The sequence below is a fragment of the Hippoglossus hippoglossus genome, chromosome 7, assembly GCF_009819705.1.
Source record: "Hippoglossus hippoglossus isolate fHipHip1 chromosome 7, fHipHip1.pri, whole genome shotgun sequence".
Taxonomy (NCBI): domain Eukaryota; kingdom Metazoa; phylum Chordata; class Actinopteri; order Pleuronectiformes; family Pleuronectidae; genus Hippoglossus; species Hippoglossus hippoglossus.
This window is the reverse complement of record NC_047157.1, coordinates 20,805,095-20,828,516: the sequence shown is the minus strand read 5'-3', so window position 1 is coordinate 20,828,516 and position 23,422 is coordinate 20,805,095. Positions and strand designations below refer to the sequence as shown.

Sequence of the window (23,422 nt, the reverse complement as noted above, 5' to 3'; positions counted from 1 at the left end):
GGTAAAAGGGGCATTTGGTGAGTTCATCAACGGAGAGTCGGCGTGGCACGCTATTAATCTCTGCAAAATGAAAACGCACTCGGTTAGTTAATGTCATAAATAAAACAAAGATGATCAAATACCGCGCACGGGGCCTATCAATCCCGTCAAAACACACTTGAGTCACCATCCACGTCTGTATTCATGAGCGTCTTTGTCATTGACACTGTCTGACTCTCTGTCAAATGGATTCCTGCACGGTTTCAGTCAGTGTGGCAGACTGTGGTGGTTCAGATTGTGGTCGTCACGTCACAATATCACAGAAAATCAATTATTCAAAAGTGCATCCATTACTTCATGCCCCAAAGATTCGCTAATGGCATTTCATCACTCAGACTCATCTTTTTTTTTTTTAAACATTGGATGTGACGAAAAATGTAAACATTTAAAAAACGATGCTCAGGATTGAGTTGAATCACATCATAAAAACAGCGATTAATGTCGTGTACGTGTTTTTTTATTGGCGTGTTGAGTCTGTCACATCGGCCTGGTTGTTGGGAGACTGAAGGTCGAGAAGCCGTCGACACGATGAGACACTTTAATGACTTTTTATAGAATCAATTAACTTCGCTCATAGTGATTAAGATGGAGCACATAAAAGGGGAGGGGCCACAGCATGCTTAAGTTATTTTTTAACACTTGCTGATCAGCTGCAGGTCACATGATGTGTGTAGCCTCACTGCGTAAATGTAGCCTTAAGAGTTTTTACGCGATGCTAATGGAATGGAAACATGAAAGATTTATTTAAACCTTTATGAAAATGCATTAAGCCCAAGTGAGCACAGTTCAGGTGGCTGGAGCTTGATGGTTGTGAACCAGTGGTGGAAGTTCCAGGGCTAATGGTTCGTGTGCTCGCCATGTTCCTTTGCGCATTAAAGACCAAACAACAAAACCTGCGTAAAACCCCTGCAGGTCGCAGCATGAGGCGCGCACATCGGGCTCGTGTGTGTGAGAGGAGAGAACCGAGCTCGTCTCATCCGAGGCTCTAACGAGTGTTTCTTTAAGTGCGTGTGGGGAGTTTTCCTGCACGGGGGTGAGAGGAGGGGTTGGAGAGTGACGCTGGCTGCGCCTTGGTGCCGAGCGGAGCGCTCACCTGCGGATGAGAGAGCCGGGGAAACTCGGGGCAGAGCTGCAGCACAACGCACGGAGCGCGAGCACGGGGGACGTAACAGGAGAGTCTGACCGAGGAGAGAACAGGGGGACGTAAGAGCAGCAGCAGCAGCAGCACCGGAGGAGAAGAATTTACGAAACCGACCCCTTCTTTTTTTCTTCTGGTTCCTCGTCCAGCACGCAGCCCCTGACGCGCGTATCCCCGCCACCATGAGAGCTGACTTCGCTCTGGTCCTGACCGCGGCGCTTCTCCTGGACACGTTCTGGGTGAGATTTCTCCTTCTTCTCCTTCCTCTCCTCGCACATGTGATTTGCGGATGAGTTGTGAGAGCAGGCGGCGAGACGCAGCGTCTCTCCGAGGCGCAGGGTTTGGATGAAAGCTTTTGGATAAAGTCGTGTACAGTCGGATGGAGTCCAGCGTCGGTCCCGCTGCAGCAGCAGCAGCAGCAGCAGCAGCACAGCGTCGGTTGTTATTTCCACATCAAGTCCCGCTAATTGGTCCCCTAATGAATTTCTGTGTGTGTGAGAGAAAGAGGGGAAAAAGTAAAAGGAACCATCGTCGTCCTCTGTGATCCTGATCGGAGCTTCTCTCCGGATCGCTGCGGGTTCTCGGGGCTGCGACAAGTTAAGAGATGTTGCACAATTCAATCGCCGATGGTGATGCCTGCAACTAACTCCTGCTCATTTCCACCAGTGCATCCCTTTTCTAAAGCTTCCCTGCAGCCAGCAATAAGTTAAAAATTGAAGTTGTAAGGTGCTTTTCAACAATTCTCCGTATCATTGAATCGATAAGAGCAGAATGAAGTCGGCGCCTGTGGGCTGCCTCTAACGGTGGGTGCACCGAGGAGCTCTGCATCTTTCTCTCTGCTCTCCTCACTCAAACCATGGAGCTCATATACATTTAGGAAACATGACAGATACTTTGCTGCGTTATTCCTCCTTCAAGAGGAGAGGAACTGCTGCATTTTACTCCTTCATGCGCGCACACACACACACACACACACACACACACACACACACACACACACACACACACACACACACACACACACACACACACACACACACACACACACACACACACACACACACACACACACACACCAGTGCAGGGGTAGGCTGGTGTGTGTGTGTGTCTGTGTGTGTGTGTAATGTAACACTAAATGTTGGGTGCAAAGTTTTTTCTGCAGATTGTTTGCAGGGTCCTTTTGTGCTGGTGTGAGAGCCACAGTCAGAAAATGAGAAAATGCTGCTGCGTTCATGCAATTTTCTTTGTTTTACTTTGTGTTTCACTTAATCCTCAGGGCAATACCTATTTCATCTGGCTGCTTTAATGGAGCATGTGTTACACAGCACATTTTATCCGAGACATTAGAGTGTATGAGTATTATGTGCGTACCCAGGGCCATAGTTGATAAACTTGTTGAATATATTTCTGCTAACTGCTGTTATATATGCTGCCTTTCTTCGTGGGTTCAGGGCTAAAGAGAAGCAAGAGATCAATGAAATCCATGTTTATCGATGACTCACGTTGTATTCTCTTTTCTTCCAGAGGAATAATGCGGAGCGTGCTCTCAAAGGTCCCTGCCGACCTGGCTTCTCGCAGAGCTTCTACTCTGTGCTGATTTCAAGGGATGTACTGCAAGGCCAGGGCATACTCAAAGGTAAGACCTTTAATTGGCGAGTCAGTTCTTTCTCATTTTGTCAAGACGATCTACAGTGTACATCCAAGAGCGCTCTCTCTCTCTCTCTCTCTCTCTCTCTCTCTCTCTCTCTCTCTCTCTCTCTCTCTCTCTCTCTCTCTCTCCCTTTATCTCTCTCTGCTAAGGCCTGTAAAAGGAAAAATATAACTGGTGGCGTGTTTTTCTCTCTGCCGGGTCATGTTGTCTTCAGGTTATTGAAGTCGCTTTTATACGTATGGTAAATTGACGTAAATTCAGTAACTTGATCAGGATCAACTCGGTGCTGTAAAAGTCAGAACCTCGGTCTGTTGTTGTTGTCGTCTGGCAACACGGATCACTCCAGAATTTTATTTATTTTTAACCAACCTCCTCAACATTACTGTTATTATCACCGTCTTCATTACTACTCGCTCGCACCACAACGTCTTATCCAGTTTTATGTGCGATGCTCCAATTACACAGTGAGCCAACCAAGTTTTAGGGCCCGATAGTGCAGGAAATGGAATCGACATCCTGTGTCTAATCTGGCACTGCTCCTGCCAATGTGGGCTAATTGCAATTCTCTATTGATCCCCATGTTTTTTTTTTTTTTCCTCTCATAGCTTAGCTAAGCTGTATTGTTTTGCTGCGGGCGCACAATAGCTCTTTTGTGGGTCGACTGTGTCTTCGGCAGCTGCACAGTATATATTTCTCACTCTCCTTAGCCATGAGAGACACTCGCGTGGATACGGCTGTCTAGACGTTCTTTCTTAAGTGTGTGTGTGGACACAGGCTAACGTGCACAGACACAGGCATTTTAGAATATTGATGTACAGCACAACTGTGTACAGCACATTTTTTGGGGTTGTTTTTCTTTCTCATGTCTCCATGTGTATTCTTGCTGGAGTGATGAATACGTCTGAACGAAGGAATCGGTTTGATTTGACTGTCTCATTAACTTAAGTGTATTAAAGCCTGACTGGAAATGGGACATTGTCGCTGGTGGTGAGCTTGTTCTGTGTGTGTGTGTGTGTGGTAGTTATGTCTTCAGCCCAGCAGGGGGTGTCAACACAATCACAAACAATCCCAGAATGAGCCATCACTGCTGCACAGGAGCCATTTATTTCACAGAGCATTATTTATCTGGTTTGGTTTCAGGGAGATGAAATTGTCTCAGTGCCTCAGTCCTGACATAAACTAATCTTTAGTGGTCTAGCAGGGTTGTTTTCACCGTTACCAATTCAATTTACCTCCAACAATCGATGCATTTGTGTGATTTGGCTGCACACTTTGTTCTTTTATAGTTGTTTAGAAGAAGCCACTGTGAAGTCAGATGCATTATCACAGCAAATAAACCACGATCGACTCACGCAACATAAATTCATTGACGTTATTCCCTTGAATCACATCTCGAGCATGTGCTTCAACATTCATCATTTGTTTTCTCTTGAGGGGGGGGATCCTGCGAAAGTAAGGTGCTCGTCTTTTTGCCTTGACACACTCACAGCTGCAGTGTCGTCTTCACGTGCATCTGAGAGCACAGCTGTGGAGCACGCACACGCACACACACACACACACACACACACACACACACACACACACACACACACACACACACACACACACACACACACACAAGCATCGTATGTGACTTCCAGGGCTCAGGCAGTTGATTTATAGTTGGTAAGGGTATCACTGGAGGGAGGCAGGAAGCGACTCTGGAAGGGCTTTAATAATAACATTGTTTAACCCAAAACCGTCAGATGGGGGCAGGAGTAATGACACCCACTCATGCACAGAAAACTCATGCATGCACACGTACACACTTGCACGTGTACGCACATACACACATGCACACACACACACATGAACATATACTGTATATATTCATGTTATCCATCAGGGGAATAATGGGAAGGACAGAACTAGGACCATGGCCATGATGAGGAAGATGCCGGGGTCTAGACAGGAGGTCGTTGGGGAGGAGGAGGGCGTAGCAGTTCACATTTTATCATTTTGAGTCACTGGGAAGTACCAAATTACAGAAAGTGAAAAAGCCCTGTGTGGTTATTGAAACTGCCACAGCAAATATGACTAAACCAAAACTGAGAAGAAAACCACAGTTAACTCTTTGCCACATAGAAGCAGCAGCTGCTTTTTTTTTTTTTGTGCAGTTTATTGTTCCCATTTCATTCTTGTAAAAAAAAAAGAAGAGCTCAACAAAAACAGCTTTTTGTGGTTTCATTATTTCTCTGTTATGTTTTTTGTCATTTTTCCGTCTGACGATGAGTCATCTCCATTTTCCCACTATTTTGTTTTTTAATAATCTTCTTTTAATTAGCTGTTAAGCTAATTTAGATCACTTCCTGAAAAGAAAATCTGGGAGTTTTGACCAACTTAGCGTTTTCATTGTTAAACATTAAGTACTACACATTACATTGTTCCTGCTGGGAGAATTGATTAGCTCTCTATGTATCCAGAAAACCAGTTACCAGAGTTAATGGCTGAAAAACACATAAAAATGGGACACTGCTGCTTTTTGATGGTGCAACATGAGCCTGAACTGTAAGCAGGACTTTTGATTACTTCAAATTTTGCCTTGCATATTTTACAGAACCGCATTGGATGAGATTGTGGTGTCTGAGATTTTGTGTGCGTGCGTGCGTGCGTGCGTGCGTGCGTGCGTGCGTGCGTGCGTGCGTGCGTGCGTGCGAGAGCTAAGGATGCCTGCTGCCTGTTATGCTTGGTTTTTATTAGAGCTATGACAGGTCTTTACCACTTACACACTCAGGACACCATTAGAGGTCAAGCTTCACTGGGCCTGTTATCACTACACACACACATGCACACAAAAGAATAAAACAGTTTTATCCTCTTTTTTAGGTTTCCTGTTCAGTTATTGTTCGTTTCAGCCATGAAGAAAAATACAGTCGGACTCGTCCCCAATTTAAAGTTTTGATAACCGCATCAACAATTGATGCCGTCATGATGTTTGGAAGGTTTTTGAATCCCGCAGACGAGGGAGCGTGAGTTGGACTCGCACAGATAAACAGAGCCGGCAAACGTAACATCGTCCCATGTGTCCCTGCTTCCCTCTCCTGATTCTGTTCCTGGTAATGAAAGCCAGGGAGGCTGCTGGTTTCCGCTCAGCGAGCCCACTTTGCTGACCTTGTACTTTGTTTTGGTTACTGGTGGTTTCGGGCTGCCCCCTCACTTGCCGCATGTGTGACTGTGGCTGTGCTGGTTTCTGTGTGTGAGAGAGAAACAGAGGAAGGGGAATTGAAAGACGGGTCTGAGGAGTTCTGGTGTTTTCTTGGACATGTCAGTGCCTGGGAGACTGTATGGGAATGCACATGTTAACAGTGTAGCTTCTCAGAGGGGAAATGGAAATTTTCTCTGCGGTCGTTACTTTGTTTTTAGAATTTCCAGAAAAGGAGTGTACTCCTTCAGCACCTCATCGGGCGCCGTGCATGTCCTGAATCTCTGCATCAGATCTGTCCTCAGCCCTCTTGCTCCGGCTCTGGACTGCTATTGTGTTTCAGAAATTTCCTCGTGCACTTTAAGCACTTGTTCTGTCTCTCTATAACCTTTGTAAACCTAATATATAAAAAACTATACCTCCTCCTCCCACACATGCACATACACCAAATGCCTTTTGCAGTGTCTTTATTTGCTGCCATGCAGTTGGCATTTAAATGTAAGCCTTGTATCTCTGACCCAGATCCCTTCTCTCTCTATTCAGTGGCACCTTGTCTCCATCTCATTCAGAGCATACTCTGGCTGTTGCCCACTCCGGGGATAACCAGAAACCATGAGGAATGGATACGAGGGCTTTGCATTCTGAATAAAACAAATTGTTCGGAGCTGTAATTTTCTCCAGGATAATATTTCCCAAAACATCTCTTCCGGCGGGCATCCAGACGGCCCCGTGTGATGAGCCTCTCTTGCTGTGGTTGGTTGAAGCTTCCCTGTTATAGGCTTTAGGGGGATTTTTTCCCCTTCAGAATCCTATAGCTGAGCTGTTATTTAGCTGCAGGCTTTGTATTCCGAACATCATCTTCATCATCCAAACTTAGAACTTAGAAGTTGATAGCAGTCGACAGCCGGTATCAATTTGTACCCCCGTTTTATTGAACGTTCATACGAAACAGCATGGATCAATCACACAAGCCTGAAAAGATCCTCCGCCTTTGGTTTTACTAACACATGGAGATTGAGTTGACACACACACACACACACTCACTCACACACACACACACACACACCCCAGCGCCAGTGATGTGGGGACAGAAGTCCGCTTCGAAGGGGTGACTCACAGGAGCCTGAATAAAAGATGCCATTTCCTTTAACGCGCTCTATAGGGATGGACAATACATTGGTTTTCTCCTCCTCTTCACCCTCAAACAGAATTAGATTGTTTTGATTTCCTGTTTACCTTTTCGCCCCAAAATCTCATGACACACAGCCTGCAGTGTTATCTGGGCTGGTAGCAGACAGGCGTCCTCACGGAGATTAGCTGGAATACAGCCTCCTTTGCTTCTTTTTTGTTTCAGCCTAAATCATGCCCTCTGTTTTCGCTCAGTTTTTATTAGTTTTGGATCACGGTGTTTTACTTTGCTTTAAATCGGTTGCAAAGACCTGTCTTCCCCTCACTGTTGCTTTGTGTCTGCTGCACTCTCCTCTCACATTACAATCTAATCTCTGTCATAATGCAGAATAACAACACAAATCCTTATTCTCTCTTCGCCATCTGTTTGAACCATTACACGGTTTTGTGGCTAATTCTTGTGAGGATATTCAGTCACGGAGACGGGAACAGACACATCCCTTTGCCATGGTTATTAAATCCAGAAACGCACGGGGACGACATTTGTTGGATGTGTAGTGAAGCGGTGGCGACAGACGTACAGACGTACAGACGGACTGAGGTGCTTGTTTATGCGCTTCGGGCCAAAGCGTAATCTGACCCCTGGGAGCTGTTACAAATAGCCAGTTGACACATATTTACTTTATGCGTAACCTCAGACCTGATGTGTGTGTAATAGTTTAAAGAAATTGAGTGCAGATTTTCCAGTGAGGCTCATATAGATGATTTAGCCTCATGGTTGAGGCTTTCCTTCTCTGTTCGGGCCCAGACGTGAGTGCTTTATGAGCTCGACAGTGGGGGCAGGCGTTGCACCTGCAGGAGTCTCTTTGTGTTTAATACTGGGAACACATGTCGTGGAACAGTTGCGTGCTTTTAGTGTGCCTGGTGTGTGTGTGTGTGTGTGTGTGTTTTTGCGGTTGAACACACTGTGCCCACTGAGGTCGTTGTCCAGTGCATTGTGGGTATCCTCCAGGTTTTATCAAGCTGGTCATTAGACAGGCAAGCTGGAGAGGATGAGAAAAGAAAGAAAGCAGGTGGAGGCCATTATACTTTAATGAGATTTTTGACATCTTCTCCCCTTTTTGTTTGGGGAGGAGGGACAGCGGAGACAGGGAGGGAGGGCAGAGGAATGTGGATGAAGGGGAAAAAAAATATGGGGGTGACTTCCTGCAGATTGAGTTACCCTGCGGTGTGTGTGTGTGTGTGTGTGTGTGTGTGTGAACTCTGTATCCTTGTCATCTGCTTGGTACATTAAGAGCCCTCCTACCTCGGTATGATGCCCAATCTGGGGTCCTGCAGGACCAAGGTTATGGCCCTCCTGAAGACATTCAAGCCGTTTAAATACTTTGCTCGGACTCCAGCTCTTTAATGCACAGATGGTCTGTGAAGGCTGTAAAATGACAAGGGGCCACTAGTAGCTTTCTCTCTCTCTCTCTGCTCTCCCTCTCTTTCTCTTTTACACACACACGCATGCACATTTGTGTGTGAGGTTAAGAAGGGTTTTCTTTGTCGGTAGTGTCAGATTAAGGCTCTAGAGCAGCTGTTGTAAGGTGTCCCCGCTGTCTTTGGTGAAATAGTTTGTTAGGAGGAACAAGAATGATGCAAGACGCCCCCAGAGCTGCTCTTTTACTGGGATGTGGCAGACGGGGGATTAGACCAGCAGGATGGCTATAAGCCTACAAGGCTGTTTTCTTTTTACTCGAGAGTCACACACTGACCATGTCCTTCAGCTGGGCTACTGTCGGAGGGAGGGTGAGGGGAGGGGAGGGAGGGAGGGAGACACTTTCCTCTCAGGCAAGAAGAGGAAATATAAGATCAGGTTCTGCATGCGTACTAAAAGAGGTAGCACATTATCATTTATGGTGCTTTTATCTACATACCTAACCCTATCTGAATAGTTTTACTGTACACAATAATGCAAACCCATGCATATGCAAAGAACAAACAGAAAACCCATTATGGCTCTCTAATAAAACTGGAATCCAGATTTCCTTGCTGCTCCAGTATACTGTAGCTTGGGCCCGGGTCCAAACACTGTGGTGTCCTCTCCCTGCCCACTCACTCCTTACTCCTCCCCCGCCTCTTATTTGTCTATGGCAGCATTTTAATTACAGCCTAATTGATTCAGTTAGAGATGGAGCCACTGTGAAGGCAACCGTTAAAGTGATGATTCAGCTATCGGGGCTCCATCACTTTCCATTTTCTCCGCGCGCTGCGATAAACATACACTGGCAGCGGTGGTGGTGACAGGGACACGGGGGTGACACCATTATGCAGTGGGGAAAGTCTTTTGTTGCATTGTTTCAACTTTCAAATTCTATTACCATTTTTTCAAGCACTGGGTGTATTAAAAATGCAGGAGATGAGTTTGGATAATTCTCCCTTTTTCCTCAAAAATCTGTAACCTAAAGTGTTCCGTGTAATAAGACGTAATCAAAGAGAAGTGGCCTGAAAGCTCTTTCGCAGCCATTGTTGAGAAAACTCCTCTTACGAGTGATTTAAAAAAAAAAAAAAAAAAAAAAAAAGGGATATGCAAAATGGCTCATTGTTCTCACCTCTAACTCGGCTCTCTATTATCTGTCCATGCCACCTAGTTTTACCAAACTGAGATGGGATCGTTATTGTTAATTAAAGAGACTTCTGTCCATTTCTCCCAGTGTTCTTATCAACCAGCAGAAGTGTATGATCTTTCTGAGAATGTGGGCATGACAAATCCATGAGCATTACAGCCTCATATGCTATTCCCTTTGCTTGAAGATCCCTCCTCTTTGTTAAGGGAGGATGAAACGGACGATGGAAGCCCTCAGAAGACATGGCTGTCTGGTAATCACTAATTGTGTCCTGAACTCCCTGTGAATGTTCCCCATTAAGTTCTTAAGTTCAGCACACAGGCGAATCATTGCCTCTGAACAAGGAGGCCGTGCAGCAACACAGGGGACGGAGGGAGAAAGGGGTGGTGGAGTCGGGGGTCGACAAACAGAGTGCCAGTATTGTTAATTAATCAGAAGACAATGATGAGTCCCTCTGCGTCTGGGCCGACGCTATTCAACAGGCTAAAAGCTAATAAGGGGCTAACAAAGGAGCTTTCAGAGGAGCTTTGCAAACAGCGTCTGATGATTCATGTCAAGATAGATGTTGGCTTTTTGACGGACCTGATTGATTTCCCCAAAGGGGAGATCTCCATATCTCCCTGTGGTTTGAGACCGTGAGCCGGCTAGTTAGGCACCGCTCTCGTCTGACGTTGTGGTTGAATGTTAAATTATTGCTCAAGGACACTCTGGTCGGTTTGGTTGCAGCGCAAATTAAGAGGTAACCTTCAAAATGCAATGTTAGAACTTATTTTTTCCTATTTGCCTATTTTCCTATTTGCCAAATATTGCTTAAAAATGTCCTAAACATCTCCATTATGTTTTTGACTTTGGTTTTTCAGATATTGAAAAACTCCTTAATGTGTTGACCTTAAATTTAAAACAGATGCAAGCAACAAATCCTCACATTTTAGAAGCTTGAAACACTTTGATATTTGGCACAAAATATGAATATATTATCAAAACTATAGTCCATTAACTTTTTAATTGACAGCAGAGTACTTGCTGTTGTAGTATTTTTATTAAGTGTCATGGCAGTGAAGAAATGTGTAGAAGATCAAAATAGATTGTGCAAAGTTAACCTGAACTCATCCTTCAATGCTTAGATGTTATACATTAATGTGAACATGTCTCTATGTATGTGTCAGAGCAGGCAACTATCCTGCAGCAGCTTGTGGTATTGTTTGGTGCATACGGTACTGTTAAAAAGTATCTGTTCTCATTGAATCCCTTTCCACAGCATAACTATGCTTTTGCTGTTATTCTATACAACTTGGAGTCACAAGCTAAATGCTGTAAATCGGTACATGGCAGTGCAGCGTGTCTCTGCTTGTAAGGCTACAAAAGGCCTTGTAATACGATTGGTGGAACTCCATGACTAAATGTATGCTAGTGAACCAGCCATTTCAAGCCTTGGGACCAACACACTTTTAAAAGCACACTGGTCAGAATCCTTTCTTCTTCCTCTCCCCATCTGTCTATTGTCTTTTTCAGCACATCAGAGGAGGCGGCGCGGAGCAAGGGTAATGAAAGGCCCCGCTTTCCTCCTCTGGGCCTGGGAGACTGTAGAGAAGCAGATAAGTTGTGTAGCTCTGAGTCTGAGAATGATCAAAAACAAAGTGAATCCTGTGGCCGCATTGGGAACGAGCTCCAGTGAGGGAGGGATGAGGAGGGAGGAGAGACAAGAGACAGAGGAGGAGGAGGAGGAGGAGGAGGAGGAGGAGGAGAATGGCTGGAGGAGCAAAAGGGAAAGACACTGTTTGCTCATCTCTGAGGTAAAATAAAAAGAGGATGAGGAGCTGCAGACAGGTTGGCAAGCAGCAGACACTTTCACTGTGCCAGGACAGAAAGATGGGTTCACTCTGTACCTTTCATGGGTCCATGAAGTATGCAGCAGAGTGTTGGTGGTCTTGCATGATGATTGGCATATTGTTTGCCTCAGTGTTCAGTGGAGATAATGAATGTTTTATTGCCCTCCTATGAACTGGGGCTTGGGCTAAGGTTAGTCACACACAATCGAATGACTCAGACACATCGACTGTCCCCAGAGGCAGGAAGCAATGCCCAGGTCGGGGGGGGGGGGGGGGGGGGGGGGGGGGCTGGTGGGCGTAGGTGATTGTCCTAAATACAGAAATGAAAGGATTACAACGCGAAGGTGTAATCCAGCTGTCAATCCCACACCTCATTAGCAAACACTGTTTTTTCAGAAAGCTGGGAAAATTAGAAAGGGAGAAGAAGGGTTGAAGAGGGAACGAGGGTCGAAAGATATAGATTGTTGTAGAGGGAGGAGAGATGGAGCCAAGTAAAGGGGGGGAAATGATGAGAATATGAGGGAGTGGGAGGAAGAAGAAACCAAAGTAGGGGGGTTTAGGGGGCAACGGCTTCGCTATTCTGCTCAGGGAGCTCTGCGGAGAGTTTTTATTAAGCTTTCATCTGCCTTTCCTCTCCTCCTTTACCTCTCTCTGCCTCTCCAGCCCAGCAGCACTAACAAAAGTAGATGCAGGGGATCTCGAGCCATGTCAGTCACGTCCCAAACCCACAGTTCTGTTGAAATTCCCAGATTAATTAAGAACAGTGATTTGTTAATTTAATTGTAGGTGTTTGCTCGCTTGCTTTTTTTTCCTTCTTTTTTCTTTCACCCTCCCCTCTCTGTTGCTTTCTTCTGCCGCTTGCTCCCCCCCCCCCCCCTCATCCTTTTGGCAGGCTAATTTGCCCTGCAGCTTCGAGGAGGGGAAATGAAAGGTAGAGCAGAGGAAGCCTTCAGATGGTTTATTAAGAATTGATTTGCCACAGTGGCAGAGAGACAGACTGCGGGGAGATACATGCTGACGTGCCTCCCAGGCAGACACCCCCGGGCTGTGGGGGTGAAAGAGAAAGATTTGGAGACGGAGAGAGAGGGTGTGGGAGCATAAGGAGATTATTGTGATATTGCCTGGGCGTCAGCACCGCCGCTGACCGACCACCGGCACCTGATAAAACCGGGATCCTCTGAAGTCTCAGGCAGTGTTGATCCCTCAGTTGTTTCTTCCTCGTGGCCGGTGTCTTCCACATGAGAAAGTATTTGGCAGACTCTTTGCAGGGCCCAGAGCTAAATGAAAAGGCACAGTGTAAGAAAATGTCAGCACTCTGCCATCACACATTTGATTTCTGTTGTTAATAGATGCAAACAGCATGTGGTGGTGGTGGGGGGGAGGAGACCTGGACAAAATGGCTGGCACCGCAGCGACCTGATATTTAACCGTTCCATCAGAACCAAATTCTTTGATGGATATAGATGAGTATTATGTGCCTGTTAGACTTGGCCTCCGTGCCCACTGAGCGTTGGCTGCAGTCAATCACATCGTCCTGCGGGGGCACACTGGGCAGCAGGGGCGGCACGAGATGACAGATCACAAGAATTAGAGCTTCAAACAGAGAAACAGAATCCCCCCCCCAGCAATGAGAGACGGAGCAGTGCATCTTATCCGTAGCAGCCCCGTCTCCCCACGTCCACCCAGAAGCCCCCCCGCCCCTTCATTTACAGCTGGTCGGACTCCAGAGCCACGGAAGCTTATTAACTCTCCAGTCAGGATTTCCATCCCCGCATGTTTCTCTTCTCAGGTGAGGTTGGTGATTCTATTTCCAATCTTCATGAGTTGATTGGCCACTGCTGCGTTCCATTTCCTCTCATCACAAAAGCCTGGCATTTCTCATTATCCGTTCCCCTTAATTTATGCACAAATTATTCATAGTTTGGTAAATCACAAAGTTTAGTGACAGCAATTTGACAGTCCCTGTTGTGTTTTAAGAAGATAGGTTTTGGATGTGTTCTTTGTTTGTCTCTTTACACATCACAATGAGTGTACGTCTACTTTGCCTGCAACGGACTCGAGTGCGTACGTGTGTGTGGAATCGGAGGTGCCGGTTGGTGACGATTGAACTTGAGAAAGTTTGTTTTCTCTTCCACCGAATGAGACAAACAGGAGAGAGAATGAAACGTGGAAGCAGAATAATAATAATAATCAGTGGAAATGTTGATAAAAGGCTTGGCCTCATCATGCTACAGTACCTCACAACAACAACATTGTCAGTATCTATCATGAAAAGGAATCACGGGAGGCGAGCGGAGCGTAACGACGCCTGCTCAGCCACGTGAAAGGCAACGTGTGTGAGCCTGAATTAGCTGCCAGTCAGAGAGGCTTTGTTCTTATAGACGTTACTGATGACCACCTCATTAGGTATGTAACAGTAAAAACACTACATACACACACACATATTTTAGTTGTTTTTCTGAGTTTAGCCAGTGCAGCTATCACTTTCTGACGATCAAGACCACGAGTGCAGTGCCTGATGTAAATGCGCCTGTTTTTGGAATGGGCTGTTTGTTTGGCCTGTGGTGATCATGCTGGCAGTTTTCTCTCTGAAGCTGTAAAAGTGACCTGCAGCAACTTAAGACCAGTGGTGAGTAGATAATGAGGGAATTTTCATTTTTGGGTAAACTTTCCCTTTAATGACTCTTAAGTAAATAAGTGTCTTAGTGGTTTGGTTCCCAACCAGCAACTGGCAGCATTCTGGTCCAATAACATTTTAAATCGCCGCAGTCTGTCTTCTAACCGTCATCGTGTCTCTGCCCAGCAAAGCCCCAGAGGAGGCTTGTTTTCTCAGAGGAGGATGTGCTGAAATGCCGAGTCGGATGTGATATCCACTGGACAGGAAGAAAAAATGGAGACAAATGATACTGCAGTGAAGGGCACCAGTCTGTTCTGTTAAAGCTAAGGAGGTAGAATATTCTTCATAGAGGTCTGCTCCTTCTTATGGAGAAGAGGCGGAAACATCTTTCATCCATTTGATCCATATTTCCACTCGAGCAGAGGAGAGGCGAAGGCACTCTAAATGTAACTGTGCCATAGAGAAAAGCCATTTTTCTTTGAAGCACATACACATTTGCATACACATGATTGCCGCAGTGCACACTGCAGCACCACTTTACCATTTGGAGATTTGCGGCGCGAGCCACTGAACAGAAGAAAATTCCTGAAGTCAAACATGGCATCACATTCCATTCATCCCATCAAATTTGCTTCGGCGTTGTTTATCTCGCGTCAATACCACGCTGCAAGTTTTACTAGGCATGATCCTTGCTCGCGCGTAAGTATATCAGCAGAGCAGTGATTTGTCCTGCAGATGTGGACTAATGACCGAGGTCTCCTGCTTGTGGGCTGATGTTATCCCGGGCAGCAGTTTCTTTTGATGTGATTAGCTCCGTGCACCCTCTTGACAAATTGGGCTGTCCTGTCCTCACAGCTGAAGCACTAATCTGTGCCAAAAAACAAAGAAACTCCCTCAGTTTAACAGAGCGGGCTCTCTCCGTGCACTGCATGTGTGTGTGAGAAGAGGTTTAAGATGGATGGATAGGTGGATAGATGAATTAGTAGATATCTGTTGGTCAGTGTGCAAAGAAAGTGAGAGAGGGAGAGAGCAATCTAGTCTCATCAAGCTAGTCTGTGTTTCTTTAAGTATAAGAAATTTAGTCTGGAAATCCTCCTCTGATAATTAATGAAGCCTGGCAGCAGCAACCAGACCAGTGAGGAGCAGGCTTCAGTGATTTGTTCAGATGATGACAACAATGAGTAATGCTGCATCTTAACTGAGCGTCGACTCCTCACATGGCTGTTTTTTTTTTCCAGTTTGGAGAACTGAAGCAAAACCTGCAGACACAGCAGCGAGCGTGGCATCAGTCCAGTCCGGTAGAGGAGGATCCCTGCAACTCATCTGTGGCACATTAATATCTAACCTCTCTGTCTACACTCTTTGATCGACTTCCTAAACAATGCTCGTGTCTGGGCCTTGTCAGTAACACAATGAGTAAAGTGAAATTTGTGGACTCGCAGTGTAAGGCAGCTGAGCAAAGTAAGGAACGGAATAGCAATTAGTATTATTGATGGAATGAATCAATGAGTGATTGTCCTTGGTTTCACATCTGTCTTGCCAGCATCTTTGTTTTTTAATTCCTCTTTGTCTAAAGGTTTTAGATTCTATCCAGTATTACAGCCGGCCCCCTTTTACCAACAGTGTGGACACGATCTCCTTCACTGATCTGGTGACTTCAGAGCTGATTTATCAGTGGGCCGATGATAAAAACCATCCGATATGAGCCTCTCACAGACATATGGGTGTTATCCTTTGTTTGCAGATGGGATATGAAACTTTTATTGTACAGAATAAACAGTGCTCACACAGGGCCTTTCAATAGTATTTTCAAGTTGAATATCATTGGTTGTATTGGTGTTTGTTTGCCACATTTCCTTTAATAACAACATCTTAGGAATCATTGACATTTATTTTGTAATAATCGCTATTGCCAATATTTTACTTTCTAATTTTCATATTCATTATTACACCGAAAATCCACATCTGTCAGACATTTGCACCAAAATACTCACCTTTATTTAGTTTTTCTGAAATGTTAAAATGAATGTTTGTCTTGTTGTAAATCCAGCATGATGTACTCTGTGTGTGTTTGTGTGTGTGTGTCACATTTTCCTCATGTACAAGCTTCCCTTCTCTCCCTAACCGCTGAATGTTTAGACAGGCAACAGCACAGACTCATGGCAAATGATTTTCTTCTTCAACTGTTTGCACTCAGATTTATCTCGGAAACGAACACATAAAACATGCAGCCTCGTCCCTCAGGCAGTTTTAGAAAGATTTTCTAAATATTTAACTTTAATTTAGATACCAGTGCTGGGAGGTAATTGTATTGGAGGACTCGCTCTGAAACTTTTTTGAATAATGGAAGTCCATCAGTTCAGCCACTTAAGATAGGGCTTAATGAATTAAACGGGCCCTGGATGGGTGACCTGAGCTGGAAGACAAAGAGGTTGTATATATTACACCTATCTGATGGGATGTCTGCACATTTAGCAAAGACTATTCTCATGTCATCATCGGGGGAAAAGGGATTTGCTTATCTTCGACTTGGAGGAATGGGATCGTTTTCTCTCCGCCACCTATTAATCGGCCACAGAGAACATTTTCCCGGCGAATTAAAATGCGTACTTGAATGTTCAGAAGCGTAAAGATGTGTTTACACATTATGATATTTTGGAAAGTTAATTATTGTTGCCTTGGTGTCGCTTATATCCACAACATGTAAATCAGACTTCCCACTTGATGCCCGTCTCCTTATTGCTCTCCTCCCCTTCCGTGGCTCCAACTCCTCCCTCCACCTCAGTCCTTTTTTTAGTCAAGTGGAGACTTATCATTGATTTTGCCTTTTCTCTCTTCTCCTCCTGACTGTTCCTCTGCAGCGCCTCCCAACTCATCTGACGGAACAATGCTGCAGCAGGAGGGCACTCAAGGACAGATTAGATTGTTTGGAGATTCTCATTTCTCATTTTTTTCCCTCATACCTCTCGTACTATGGGTTTCTTTTCTGTAACACACACATTCCCACCTCAGATGATATTGTTTATCTGCGTCTATCATTTGCAATTGCAACTGCCTCCACTCTTCTTCCGCTGCTTGGGCTGAAGAATAATCTCTGCCTTGCTACTGTATATTTTTCTTGTGTGCCCATGTGTGTTCGTTAAAACTGTAGCTAAGGTTTACGTGTGTGTGGGTTTGTGTGTGTGTGTGTGTTTGTTAGTGTCTCTGACTCCACAGTGCTGGATGTTTGTGGTGGTAGCGCCTCCTTTGTCTGAGCCATGGTAATTACTGTGCTTCACTGGCTCTGTAGAAGTCAATGAAGCTGAACTCATTGTCTCTCTCAACATGGAAGTCAACAATTGTGTGAATTCCCTCGCGAAATCGCCGCCACCACTAAAACGACTTCCTGCATTTTTCATCAGTCTCAATGCGTCTCAGTTTGTCCTTTGTCTCTCTCTCTCTCTCTCTCTCTCTCTCTCTCTCTCTCTCTCTCTCTCTCTCTCTCTCTCTTTTCTTGTATGATTGTGGATATGTGTTTGTTTCCATATCCCACTGAGTTCTAACTGGGGTAATTGAGCTTAAGAGTGTGATTTAATTTCCACGGACAATATGTTTGTCTGTATTTAATTTGAATCATTCTGTCTTTTTAAAAGTTATAATAGCAGCTTAATCAAATTTCTTAACAATAACAGCCAGAGGGCATCTCAGTGCAACTGTTATGTGTTTCTTAATGGGCTTTGAATATTTAAAATTATTTATTTGCAGAATTAAAGTGCTAACAGTCAGTTTTTGTGTCTGTTTATATCTTTGAAGAAGTGTTGTCTTGTGTCAGACTCAGCCTTTCTATAACTAAGTGACTGTCTCTCCCTGCTGCTGAAATGAAGAGGAAATGTTACCATTAACTGTACTGAAGCTAAAACCACTGTGACCACACTGGTGTCCTAATTGCTCAATTGCTGCCAGTTGCTCGAGCTCAGATTCGCTTCGCTAATGTCAAACCTTCACATTGCACCGCAGAGCGCAGCCAATGGTGAAGAGGTTAGCCTCAAACCCAGACAGATGACCTCACTGGGGGTGTGAGGGGAGAGGGGGGGTGAGGTCGGCCACGTGGAATGTGTATTATGGGATTGGTGAACCATGGTCGCAGTGAAATGCTGGATGCGATTTAGACTGTGGCGGCATGTGTTGGGCTAATTGCAATTTGGGATTGGATAAGATGAATGGCCCCGCTAAGAAAGGACGATGACTCCAACTGTTTGTGCCCTTTTCTGAATGTGCATGGAAACCCAGTGAACAATGTGTTGCCATGGTGAAAACTCAAGTCAACACTGATGATTAATTTCTCCTATCCTTTCAATCAGATTCCTTGGGTGCTATATATGATGTGTAAATATGCGAGAGACGACGTATTTTAAGGTGATAAATACAACGCAGAAGACAATGGGGACAGTTTAATCCAAACCAATAGTGCACCCACTCTGTGTGACTAGTAATGGTGTGTTACAGTGAAAGGGGGTCTAGTATGGACTGGGGAGCACAATGCAGATATCATTAATGAGATTCTATTGTCCAACAAATTGGCTGGAGTATACTTATGCCTGCTTAAACAGCATGCATGCAATTAGTGCAGAGACGGAGAGGAAGAGAGCAAGTGCTCTGCGAGTGCTTTGCATGTCAGTCGCGTGCTGTGCCAGTCTTTTGGCACCAGTTAGCTTCTGTTGCCATGTTTGGAGTGTATAAATTGGTACTCAGTTGTGTGTTTGCTCACAAACTGTCCTCCTCAGCGTCCATTTGTCTCCGGCGTTATGGCTCCTTAATGGACCAACTGTGGCATCTGTCTTAAATAGGTTGCTTTGCAGAGGTTTACATAAAACAAAGTAAGAAGATTTTTTCCTCTTTTAAGTGGTCTATTTGTATGCATAACGCCTGGAAAGCCATTCACCAGTTACTGGGAATAGAGCTTATTGGAAAAGTAATAGGAGATTGAGAAGTCTACAGTTCTCTCAACTCTTTACCCTGGAAAATTGGAAGAGGTTTTTTTTTCTGCTTTTTCTAAATTCACTGAGAAACCACGAAACCTACATTCAAGGTTTTATTTTATTCGCACCTAACCGACCCGTAATGAAAGCAAACCTGCAACACCCGACCCCAAAAATATGCTTTTATCTACAAACCCGACTCAACCATTACTAGCCCTTATTCTCATGCGATGGTCATGAACGGCATCTTTCTAATGGCAGCCTCTTCTGTCTGAAAGGAGTTTCTGAGGCAACGTTTTATCAATTCTAAAACATATGTATTCACCTGAACCACAGCTGAGATAACTGTAAAAGACTGATAAAGGAGACATTAGGAGGAGTTTATCATTTCACTGAGGAAGGCAGAGAATTTGTGCTGTTGCTCCTGGTGGAGATGCTTTTGTTTACTATGGCCTTTACCACGAAATGTCACACAGAGCATTCAGGCATCAGGGGCCACACTCAGGAAGGACCCCTGGCTGCAGCAACCAGGACAATCCCAGTGTGCAATTACCAAACACCAACACTTGCACATTAAATTACAGATATAGTACGTTTATGAGCAAAGACACAATCTATGACTCACAATGAATAGCTTTGATGAAACAACTTTTTGTATATACTTTCTTCAATTGTTTGTATTTCATTGTAATAGTCTCACGTGACATTTGACTTATTATTCCTGCTTCTGTTTATATGTTTGTACTCTGGGTCTCAGGGGGAAGAGGCAAATAGCCTGCTGAACTAGGCCAGTGCAGACACTGACATTTAAACTCAAAGGCTAATGGGATGCCGGAGTCTACCCTGCGACGGCTGGCTCTTTGTCGGGGTGTTCTCAGATCTGGACTGACTATAGCCCACGCTCCTCTTCCAGACCGTCTGGAGCCCTAATGTGATCTCTCTGCGGACGTGGCGTCTTTCAGATGTGCCAACTTTGTTCGTTCACGTCTCCACGTCTGAATGGCAGTAGCAGAAGTCTGTATGTCTGTCTGTATGTCTCTCTGGTGGCTGCAGCTGAAGACTCTACTCATCTCACACTGAGAGAGGGCCGTGGGGAGGCCACAAAAGCGAATCACATTGTCTCCTTTAATGGAGGCCGGGGACTCATGGAGTTCTGCCCTTCCAGTGGTGAAGCAGGGCCTTCCTCAGACCGGTCATTTGCTCTGTCTAAAGGCTCATTTATTCTATCCCAGGGCTATGTTGTGAAAAACATTTCTAATGATGATAGTAATACCCAGTGGGTTAAGATGTGGAGACGATCTTTCATCTCCCGTGAGATGTCTTGGCGTGACATATTCTTTGACCCTCAGGGCCAATGCTGCCTATTGGAGCCAGGAGACTCATTTGACGTAGCTCAAAGGCTGTCTTAACCCCCGTGGTAAACTCACGTAGTATCACCATGGCACATCCTTAGAATACTTTAGTATCGCTCAGTACTTAAATACATCCGTCTCGCAGGCATTTTAAGGTAATGGATACGGTGGCCAGTAGTTTTAACACATCCGTCAGTTTTGGATTAGTTTTTGAATGATATTTTCACACCTCCAGGAACTCTGAGCTGACATTTTGCTGTGCTGCTGCTATGTTGTGCTAACTTGTACAGTAGGTGAACATTTGGCAGCTCTGTTAAAGCAGCTGACATTTTACTGCCTTGTTCAGGGTGTATTTTCCTCATTCATTTCCACCCCCTTGATTTTTATTTTTTTTCCAGTCTCACGATTTCAGTTGCTAACTCTGATTCTTATTTACAGCTGTTGAAAGCTTTAGGACATCGGTACCCCAGGAAATGAAAGGGCACCTGTTAGTTGAGTTAAATGTTAGATTTAAGTGCTTTCCACACTAATGGAATTACTCTTTTCCCCCAAAAGGCAGCACAATCTGAAATATGAAAAGGAAAGCGAGAGATAAGGCGAGGGGTAGGGGCACTGTGACGGCAGCGAGTGAGGGAGAGAGGTTTGTTTTGCTCTTGGAAATATCAGCGTAATTAGGAGTAGCATATCATTTACAAATCAGGCCTGACATTTAGGATGCTGTCGGGTAATAATGGATAATTGTATTTCACTTGTGAGACGAGAGGAATGTCTTCCTGATTGGAGAGGGGCGACGTGTACAGCGCAGCCCTTTTCCCAGGTGTCACAATCAGTCCTGTAGTACAACATGTTAAATTAGTCACTCTGTCCACGCGGCTCACTCCAGCAGCTCAGCTACGGCTTCATGTCCCGTAACAAGGGAAGTTTCAGACTCCAGTCTTCCTTGTTGATCCAGGAGGAGGTTTTCATCAGTGTTGCGTCTGACAGTGAGAATTAGGGATTGCGTCTTGCTAGCCTTGGACTCACCGAGGACCAGGCGGGTGGAGATAGTGCTGCAGATAATTAGTCATCTCAGTGGAGCGTTAGGGGTTTTCTGATGAGCAGCGACAGGGTGTGGAAGCCACTGCAGGTTGTAGATATATTTGGTTCATGGAAATGAATGTGGGAATAAAACTCAAATTCTCTAGAATTGAGCTTTACAGTGGCTTGTTTCAGTTATTACTATTGCTATTTTATGTTTACAATTTTGAAAAGTATTGTCTGACTAAGAGGATATAAAGAACAAAAATGGCACTCGGAAAAAGCACATTCCTCCACCAAGGGCCAATAGACCTCTTAAATTCAATGAAGCAGGACTTAAGTTTACACACTGTACACACACTAGATATCAGCCCCTTCAATATTCCTCCTTTTTATATTCAGGTCCACGTTTTTATTTCCTGGAAAATTGGTAAAAAGGTCGGAAAACATATTGTTAAAGTAGCGGTAGTGGCTGAGGGGTAGAGTGGTCGTCCTCCAAACACAAGGTCAGCGGTTCGATTCCAGTCTTCCCCATCTGCATGCCCTTACCCATACATGATCCTTCCACTAAGGCTTGTTGTAATTAGTCCAGTAGTTGAAAGGTGATTGGTAAACCCAAACTTAAAAGAATAGTTCACCCAAAAATGATAATCTACTAATTATCTACTCACCCCTATTCCGATGGAGGGGTGGGTAAAGTGTTTGAGTCAGCCAGCAGTGTTTTGTGGACACTTGTCCCACCCCTCAATCGGCATAGGGGTGAGTAGATAATTAGTAAATTATCATTTTTGGGTGAACTATTCCTTTAAGCTCTCCAGAAGTCTCAGGATGTACTGAGAAGATTCGCCGGCGTGAATGACTCATTTGGACATTTCCAGTTTAACAGCTCACACCTCAGTGATTGTCACCGTTGGCATTTTTGTCCTTTGGAGTCTATTCTGGGACTTTGCAGGAATCCTGAGTGGTAGCGAGTGAACTTAGAACCATCTGTTCCAATCATATCACTTCATCTGTGATACCATTAGGCTGTGGCATGCTAGTAAGAGATGTGTCCCAGATAGAGCATAAAACATCAACGCAACACGGCAGCGCTACATCTCTCCCAGGCATTCCACGGAGACAGAACAGAGCAGGCAGACGTTTCTTATAAACACTTAGTCAACCAAGGTGGAGGATGCAGTGGATACGAGAGTGACTACAGCTTCTGAAGATCAGGAATTGTCTTCGTGAATAAGAGGCCCCCCCGATGGCCCAAGGTTCACCTGAACAAAACATTGAATGGATACCGAGACAGAGCTGTTCATCATCTGTACTTGGGCTTTAAATAGTACAGCTGGCTAAAGGTATTTTAAGATTGGAGTAAAGAGTCTGTAGATAACTGGGATTCATCCTCTGCGACTCCCACAGATATATACCTCTCTCACAATGAGGTAATAAATAATCACTCCCCCTTTGGTCTGTAAGTAATAAATATGCATTATGCACAATTATGTCAGTGCTTTATAACCACAGATTTGGTAATAACCGTACACTGGGTCTTGCCATGCTGTTTTATTATAATTTATGATGGCCTTTCGTAGCACAACTGCAGAGAACTAGGAGTTATATCTCTCCGCTGGTATGTAGCTGAGGGAGTTTGTGATAAAGCCCCAGAGAGCAATCTTACCTTGATACAAATCAGTCTGTTTTGCTGCTAGTGATGAATGTCCTCTGATAATAGGTTATGAAGGTCTTTACTCTGGGTTAATCTCAGTGTAAAAATAAAGAATAAAAGCTGCAGAACATGATTTGTTGCCCATTTGAGCTATGCAGCATACACTCTGTTATCCATACACCTACAGCCCTCGTCTCATTTAAAACGGCAGCTCAAATTGAGCTCACATATTCATTTCAGTTGAACTGG

General features: G+C 44.7%; 1 protein-coding gene across 3 annotated transcripts in view; it reads left to right on the top strand.

Annotated features, from left to right (window-relative positions):
* Nucleotides 1-983: 983 nt before the first annotated feature.
* Nucleotides 984-23,422, top strand: part of LOC117764128 (cadherin-4-like) — a 226,673-nt gene continuing 204,234 nt past the window's right edge. For 2 of the 3 annotated variants that reach the window (XM_034589666.1, XM_034589665.1), the window contains exons 1-2: nt 985-1,416; nt 2,702-2,813. In XM_034589666.1, coding sequence (XP_034445557.1) covers nt 1,360-1,416; nt 2,702-2,813 — 169 coding nt within the window. In that variant the 5' untranslated portion in view covers nt 985-1,359. Of the gene's footprint in view, nt 1,417-2,701; nt 2,814-23,422 lie in introns of all 3 variants that reach the window. The other variant, XM_034589667.1, reaches the window with a different exon arrangement.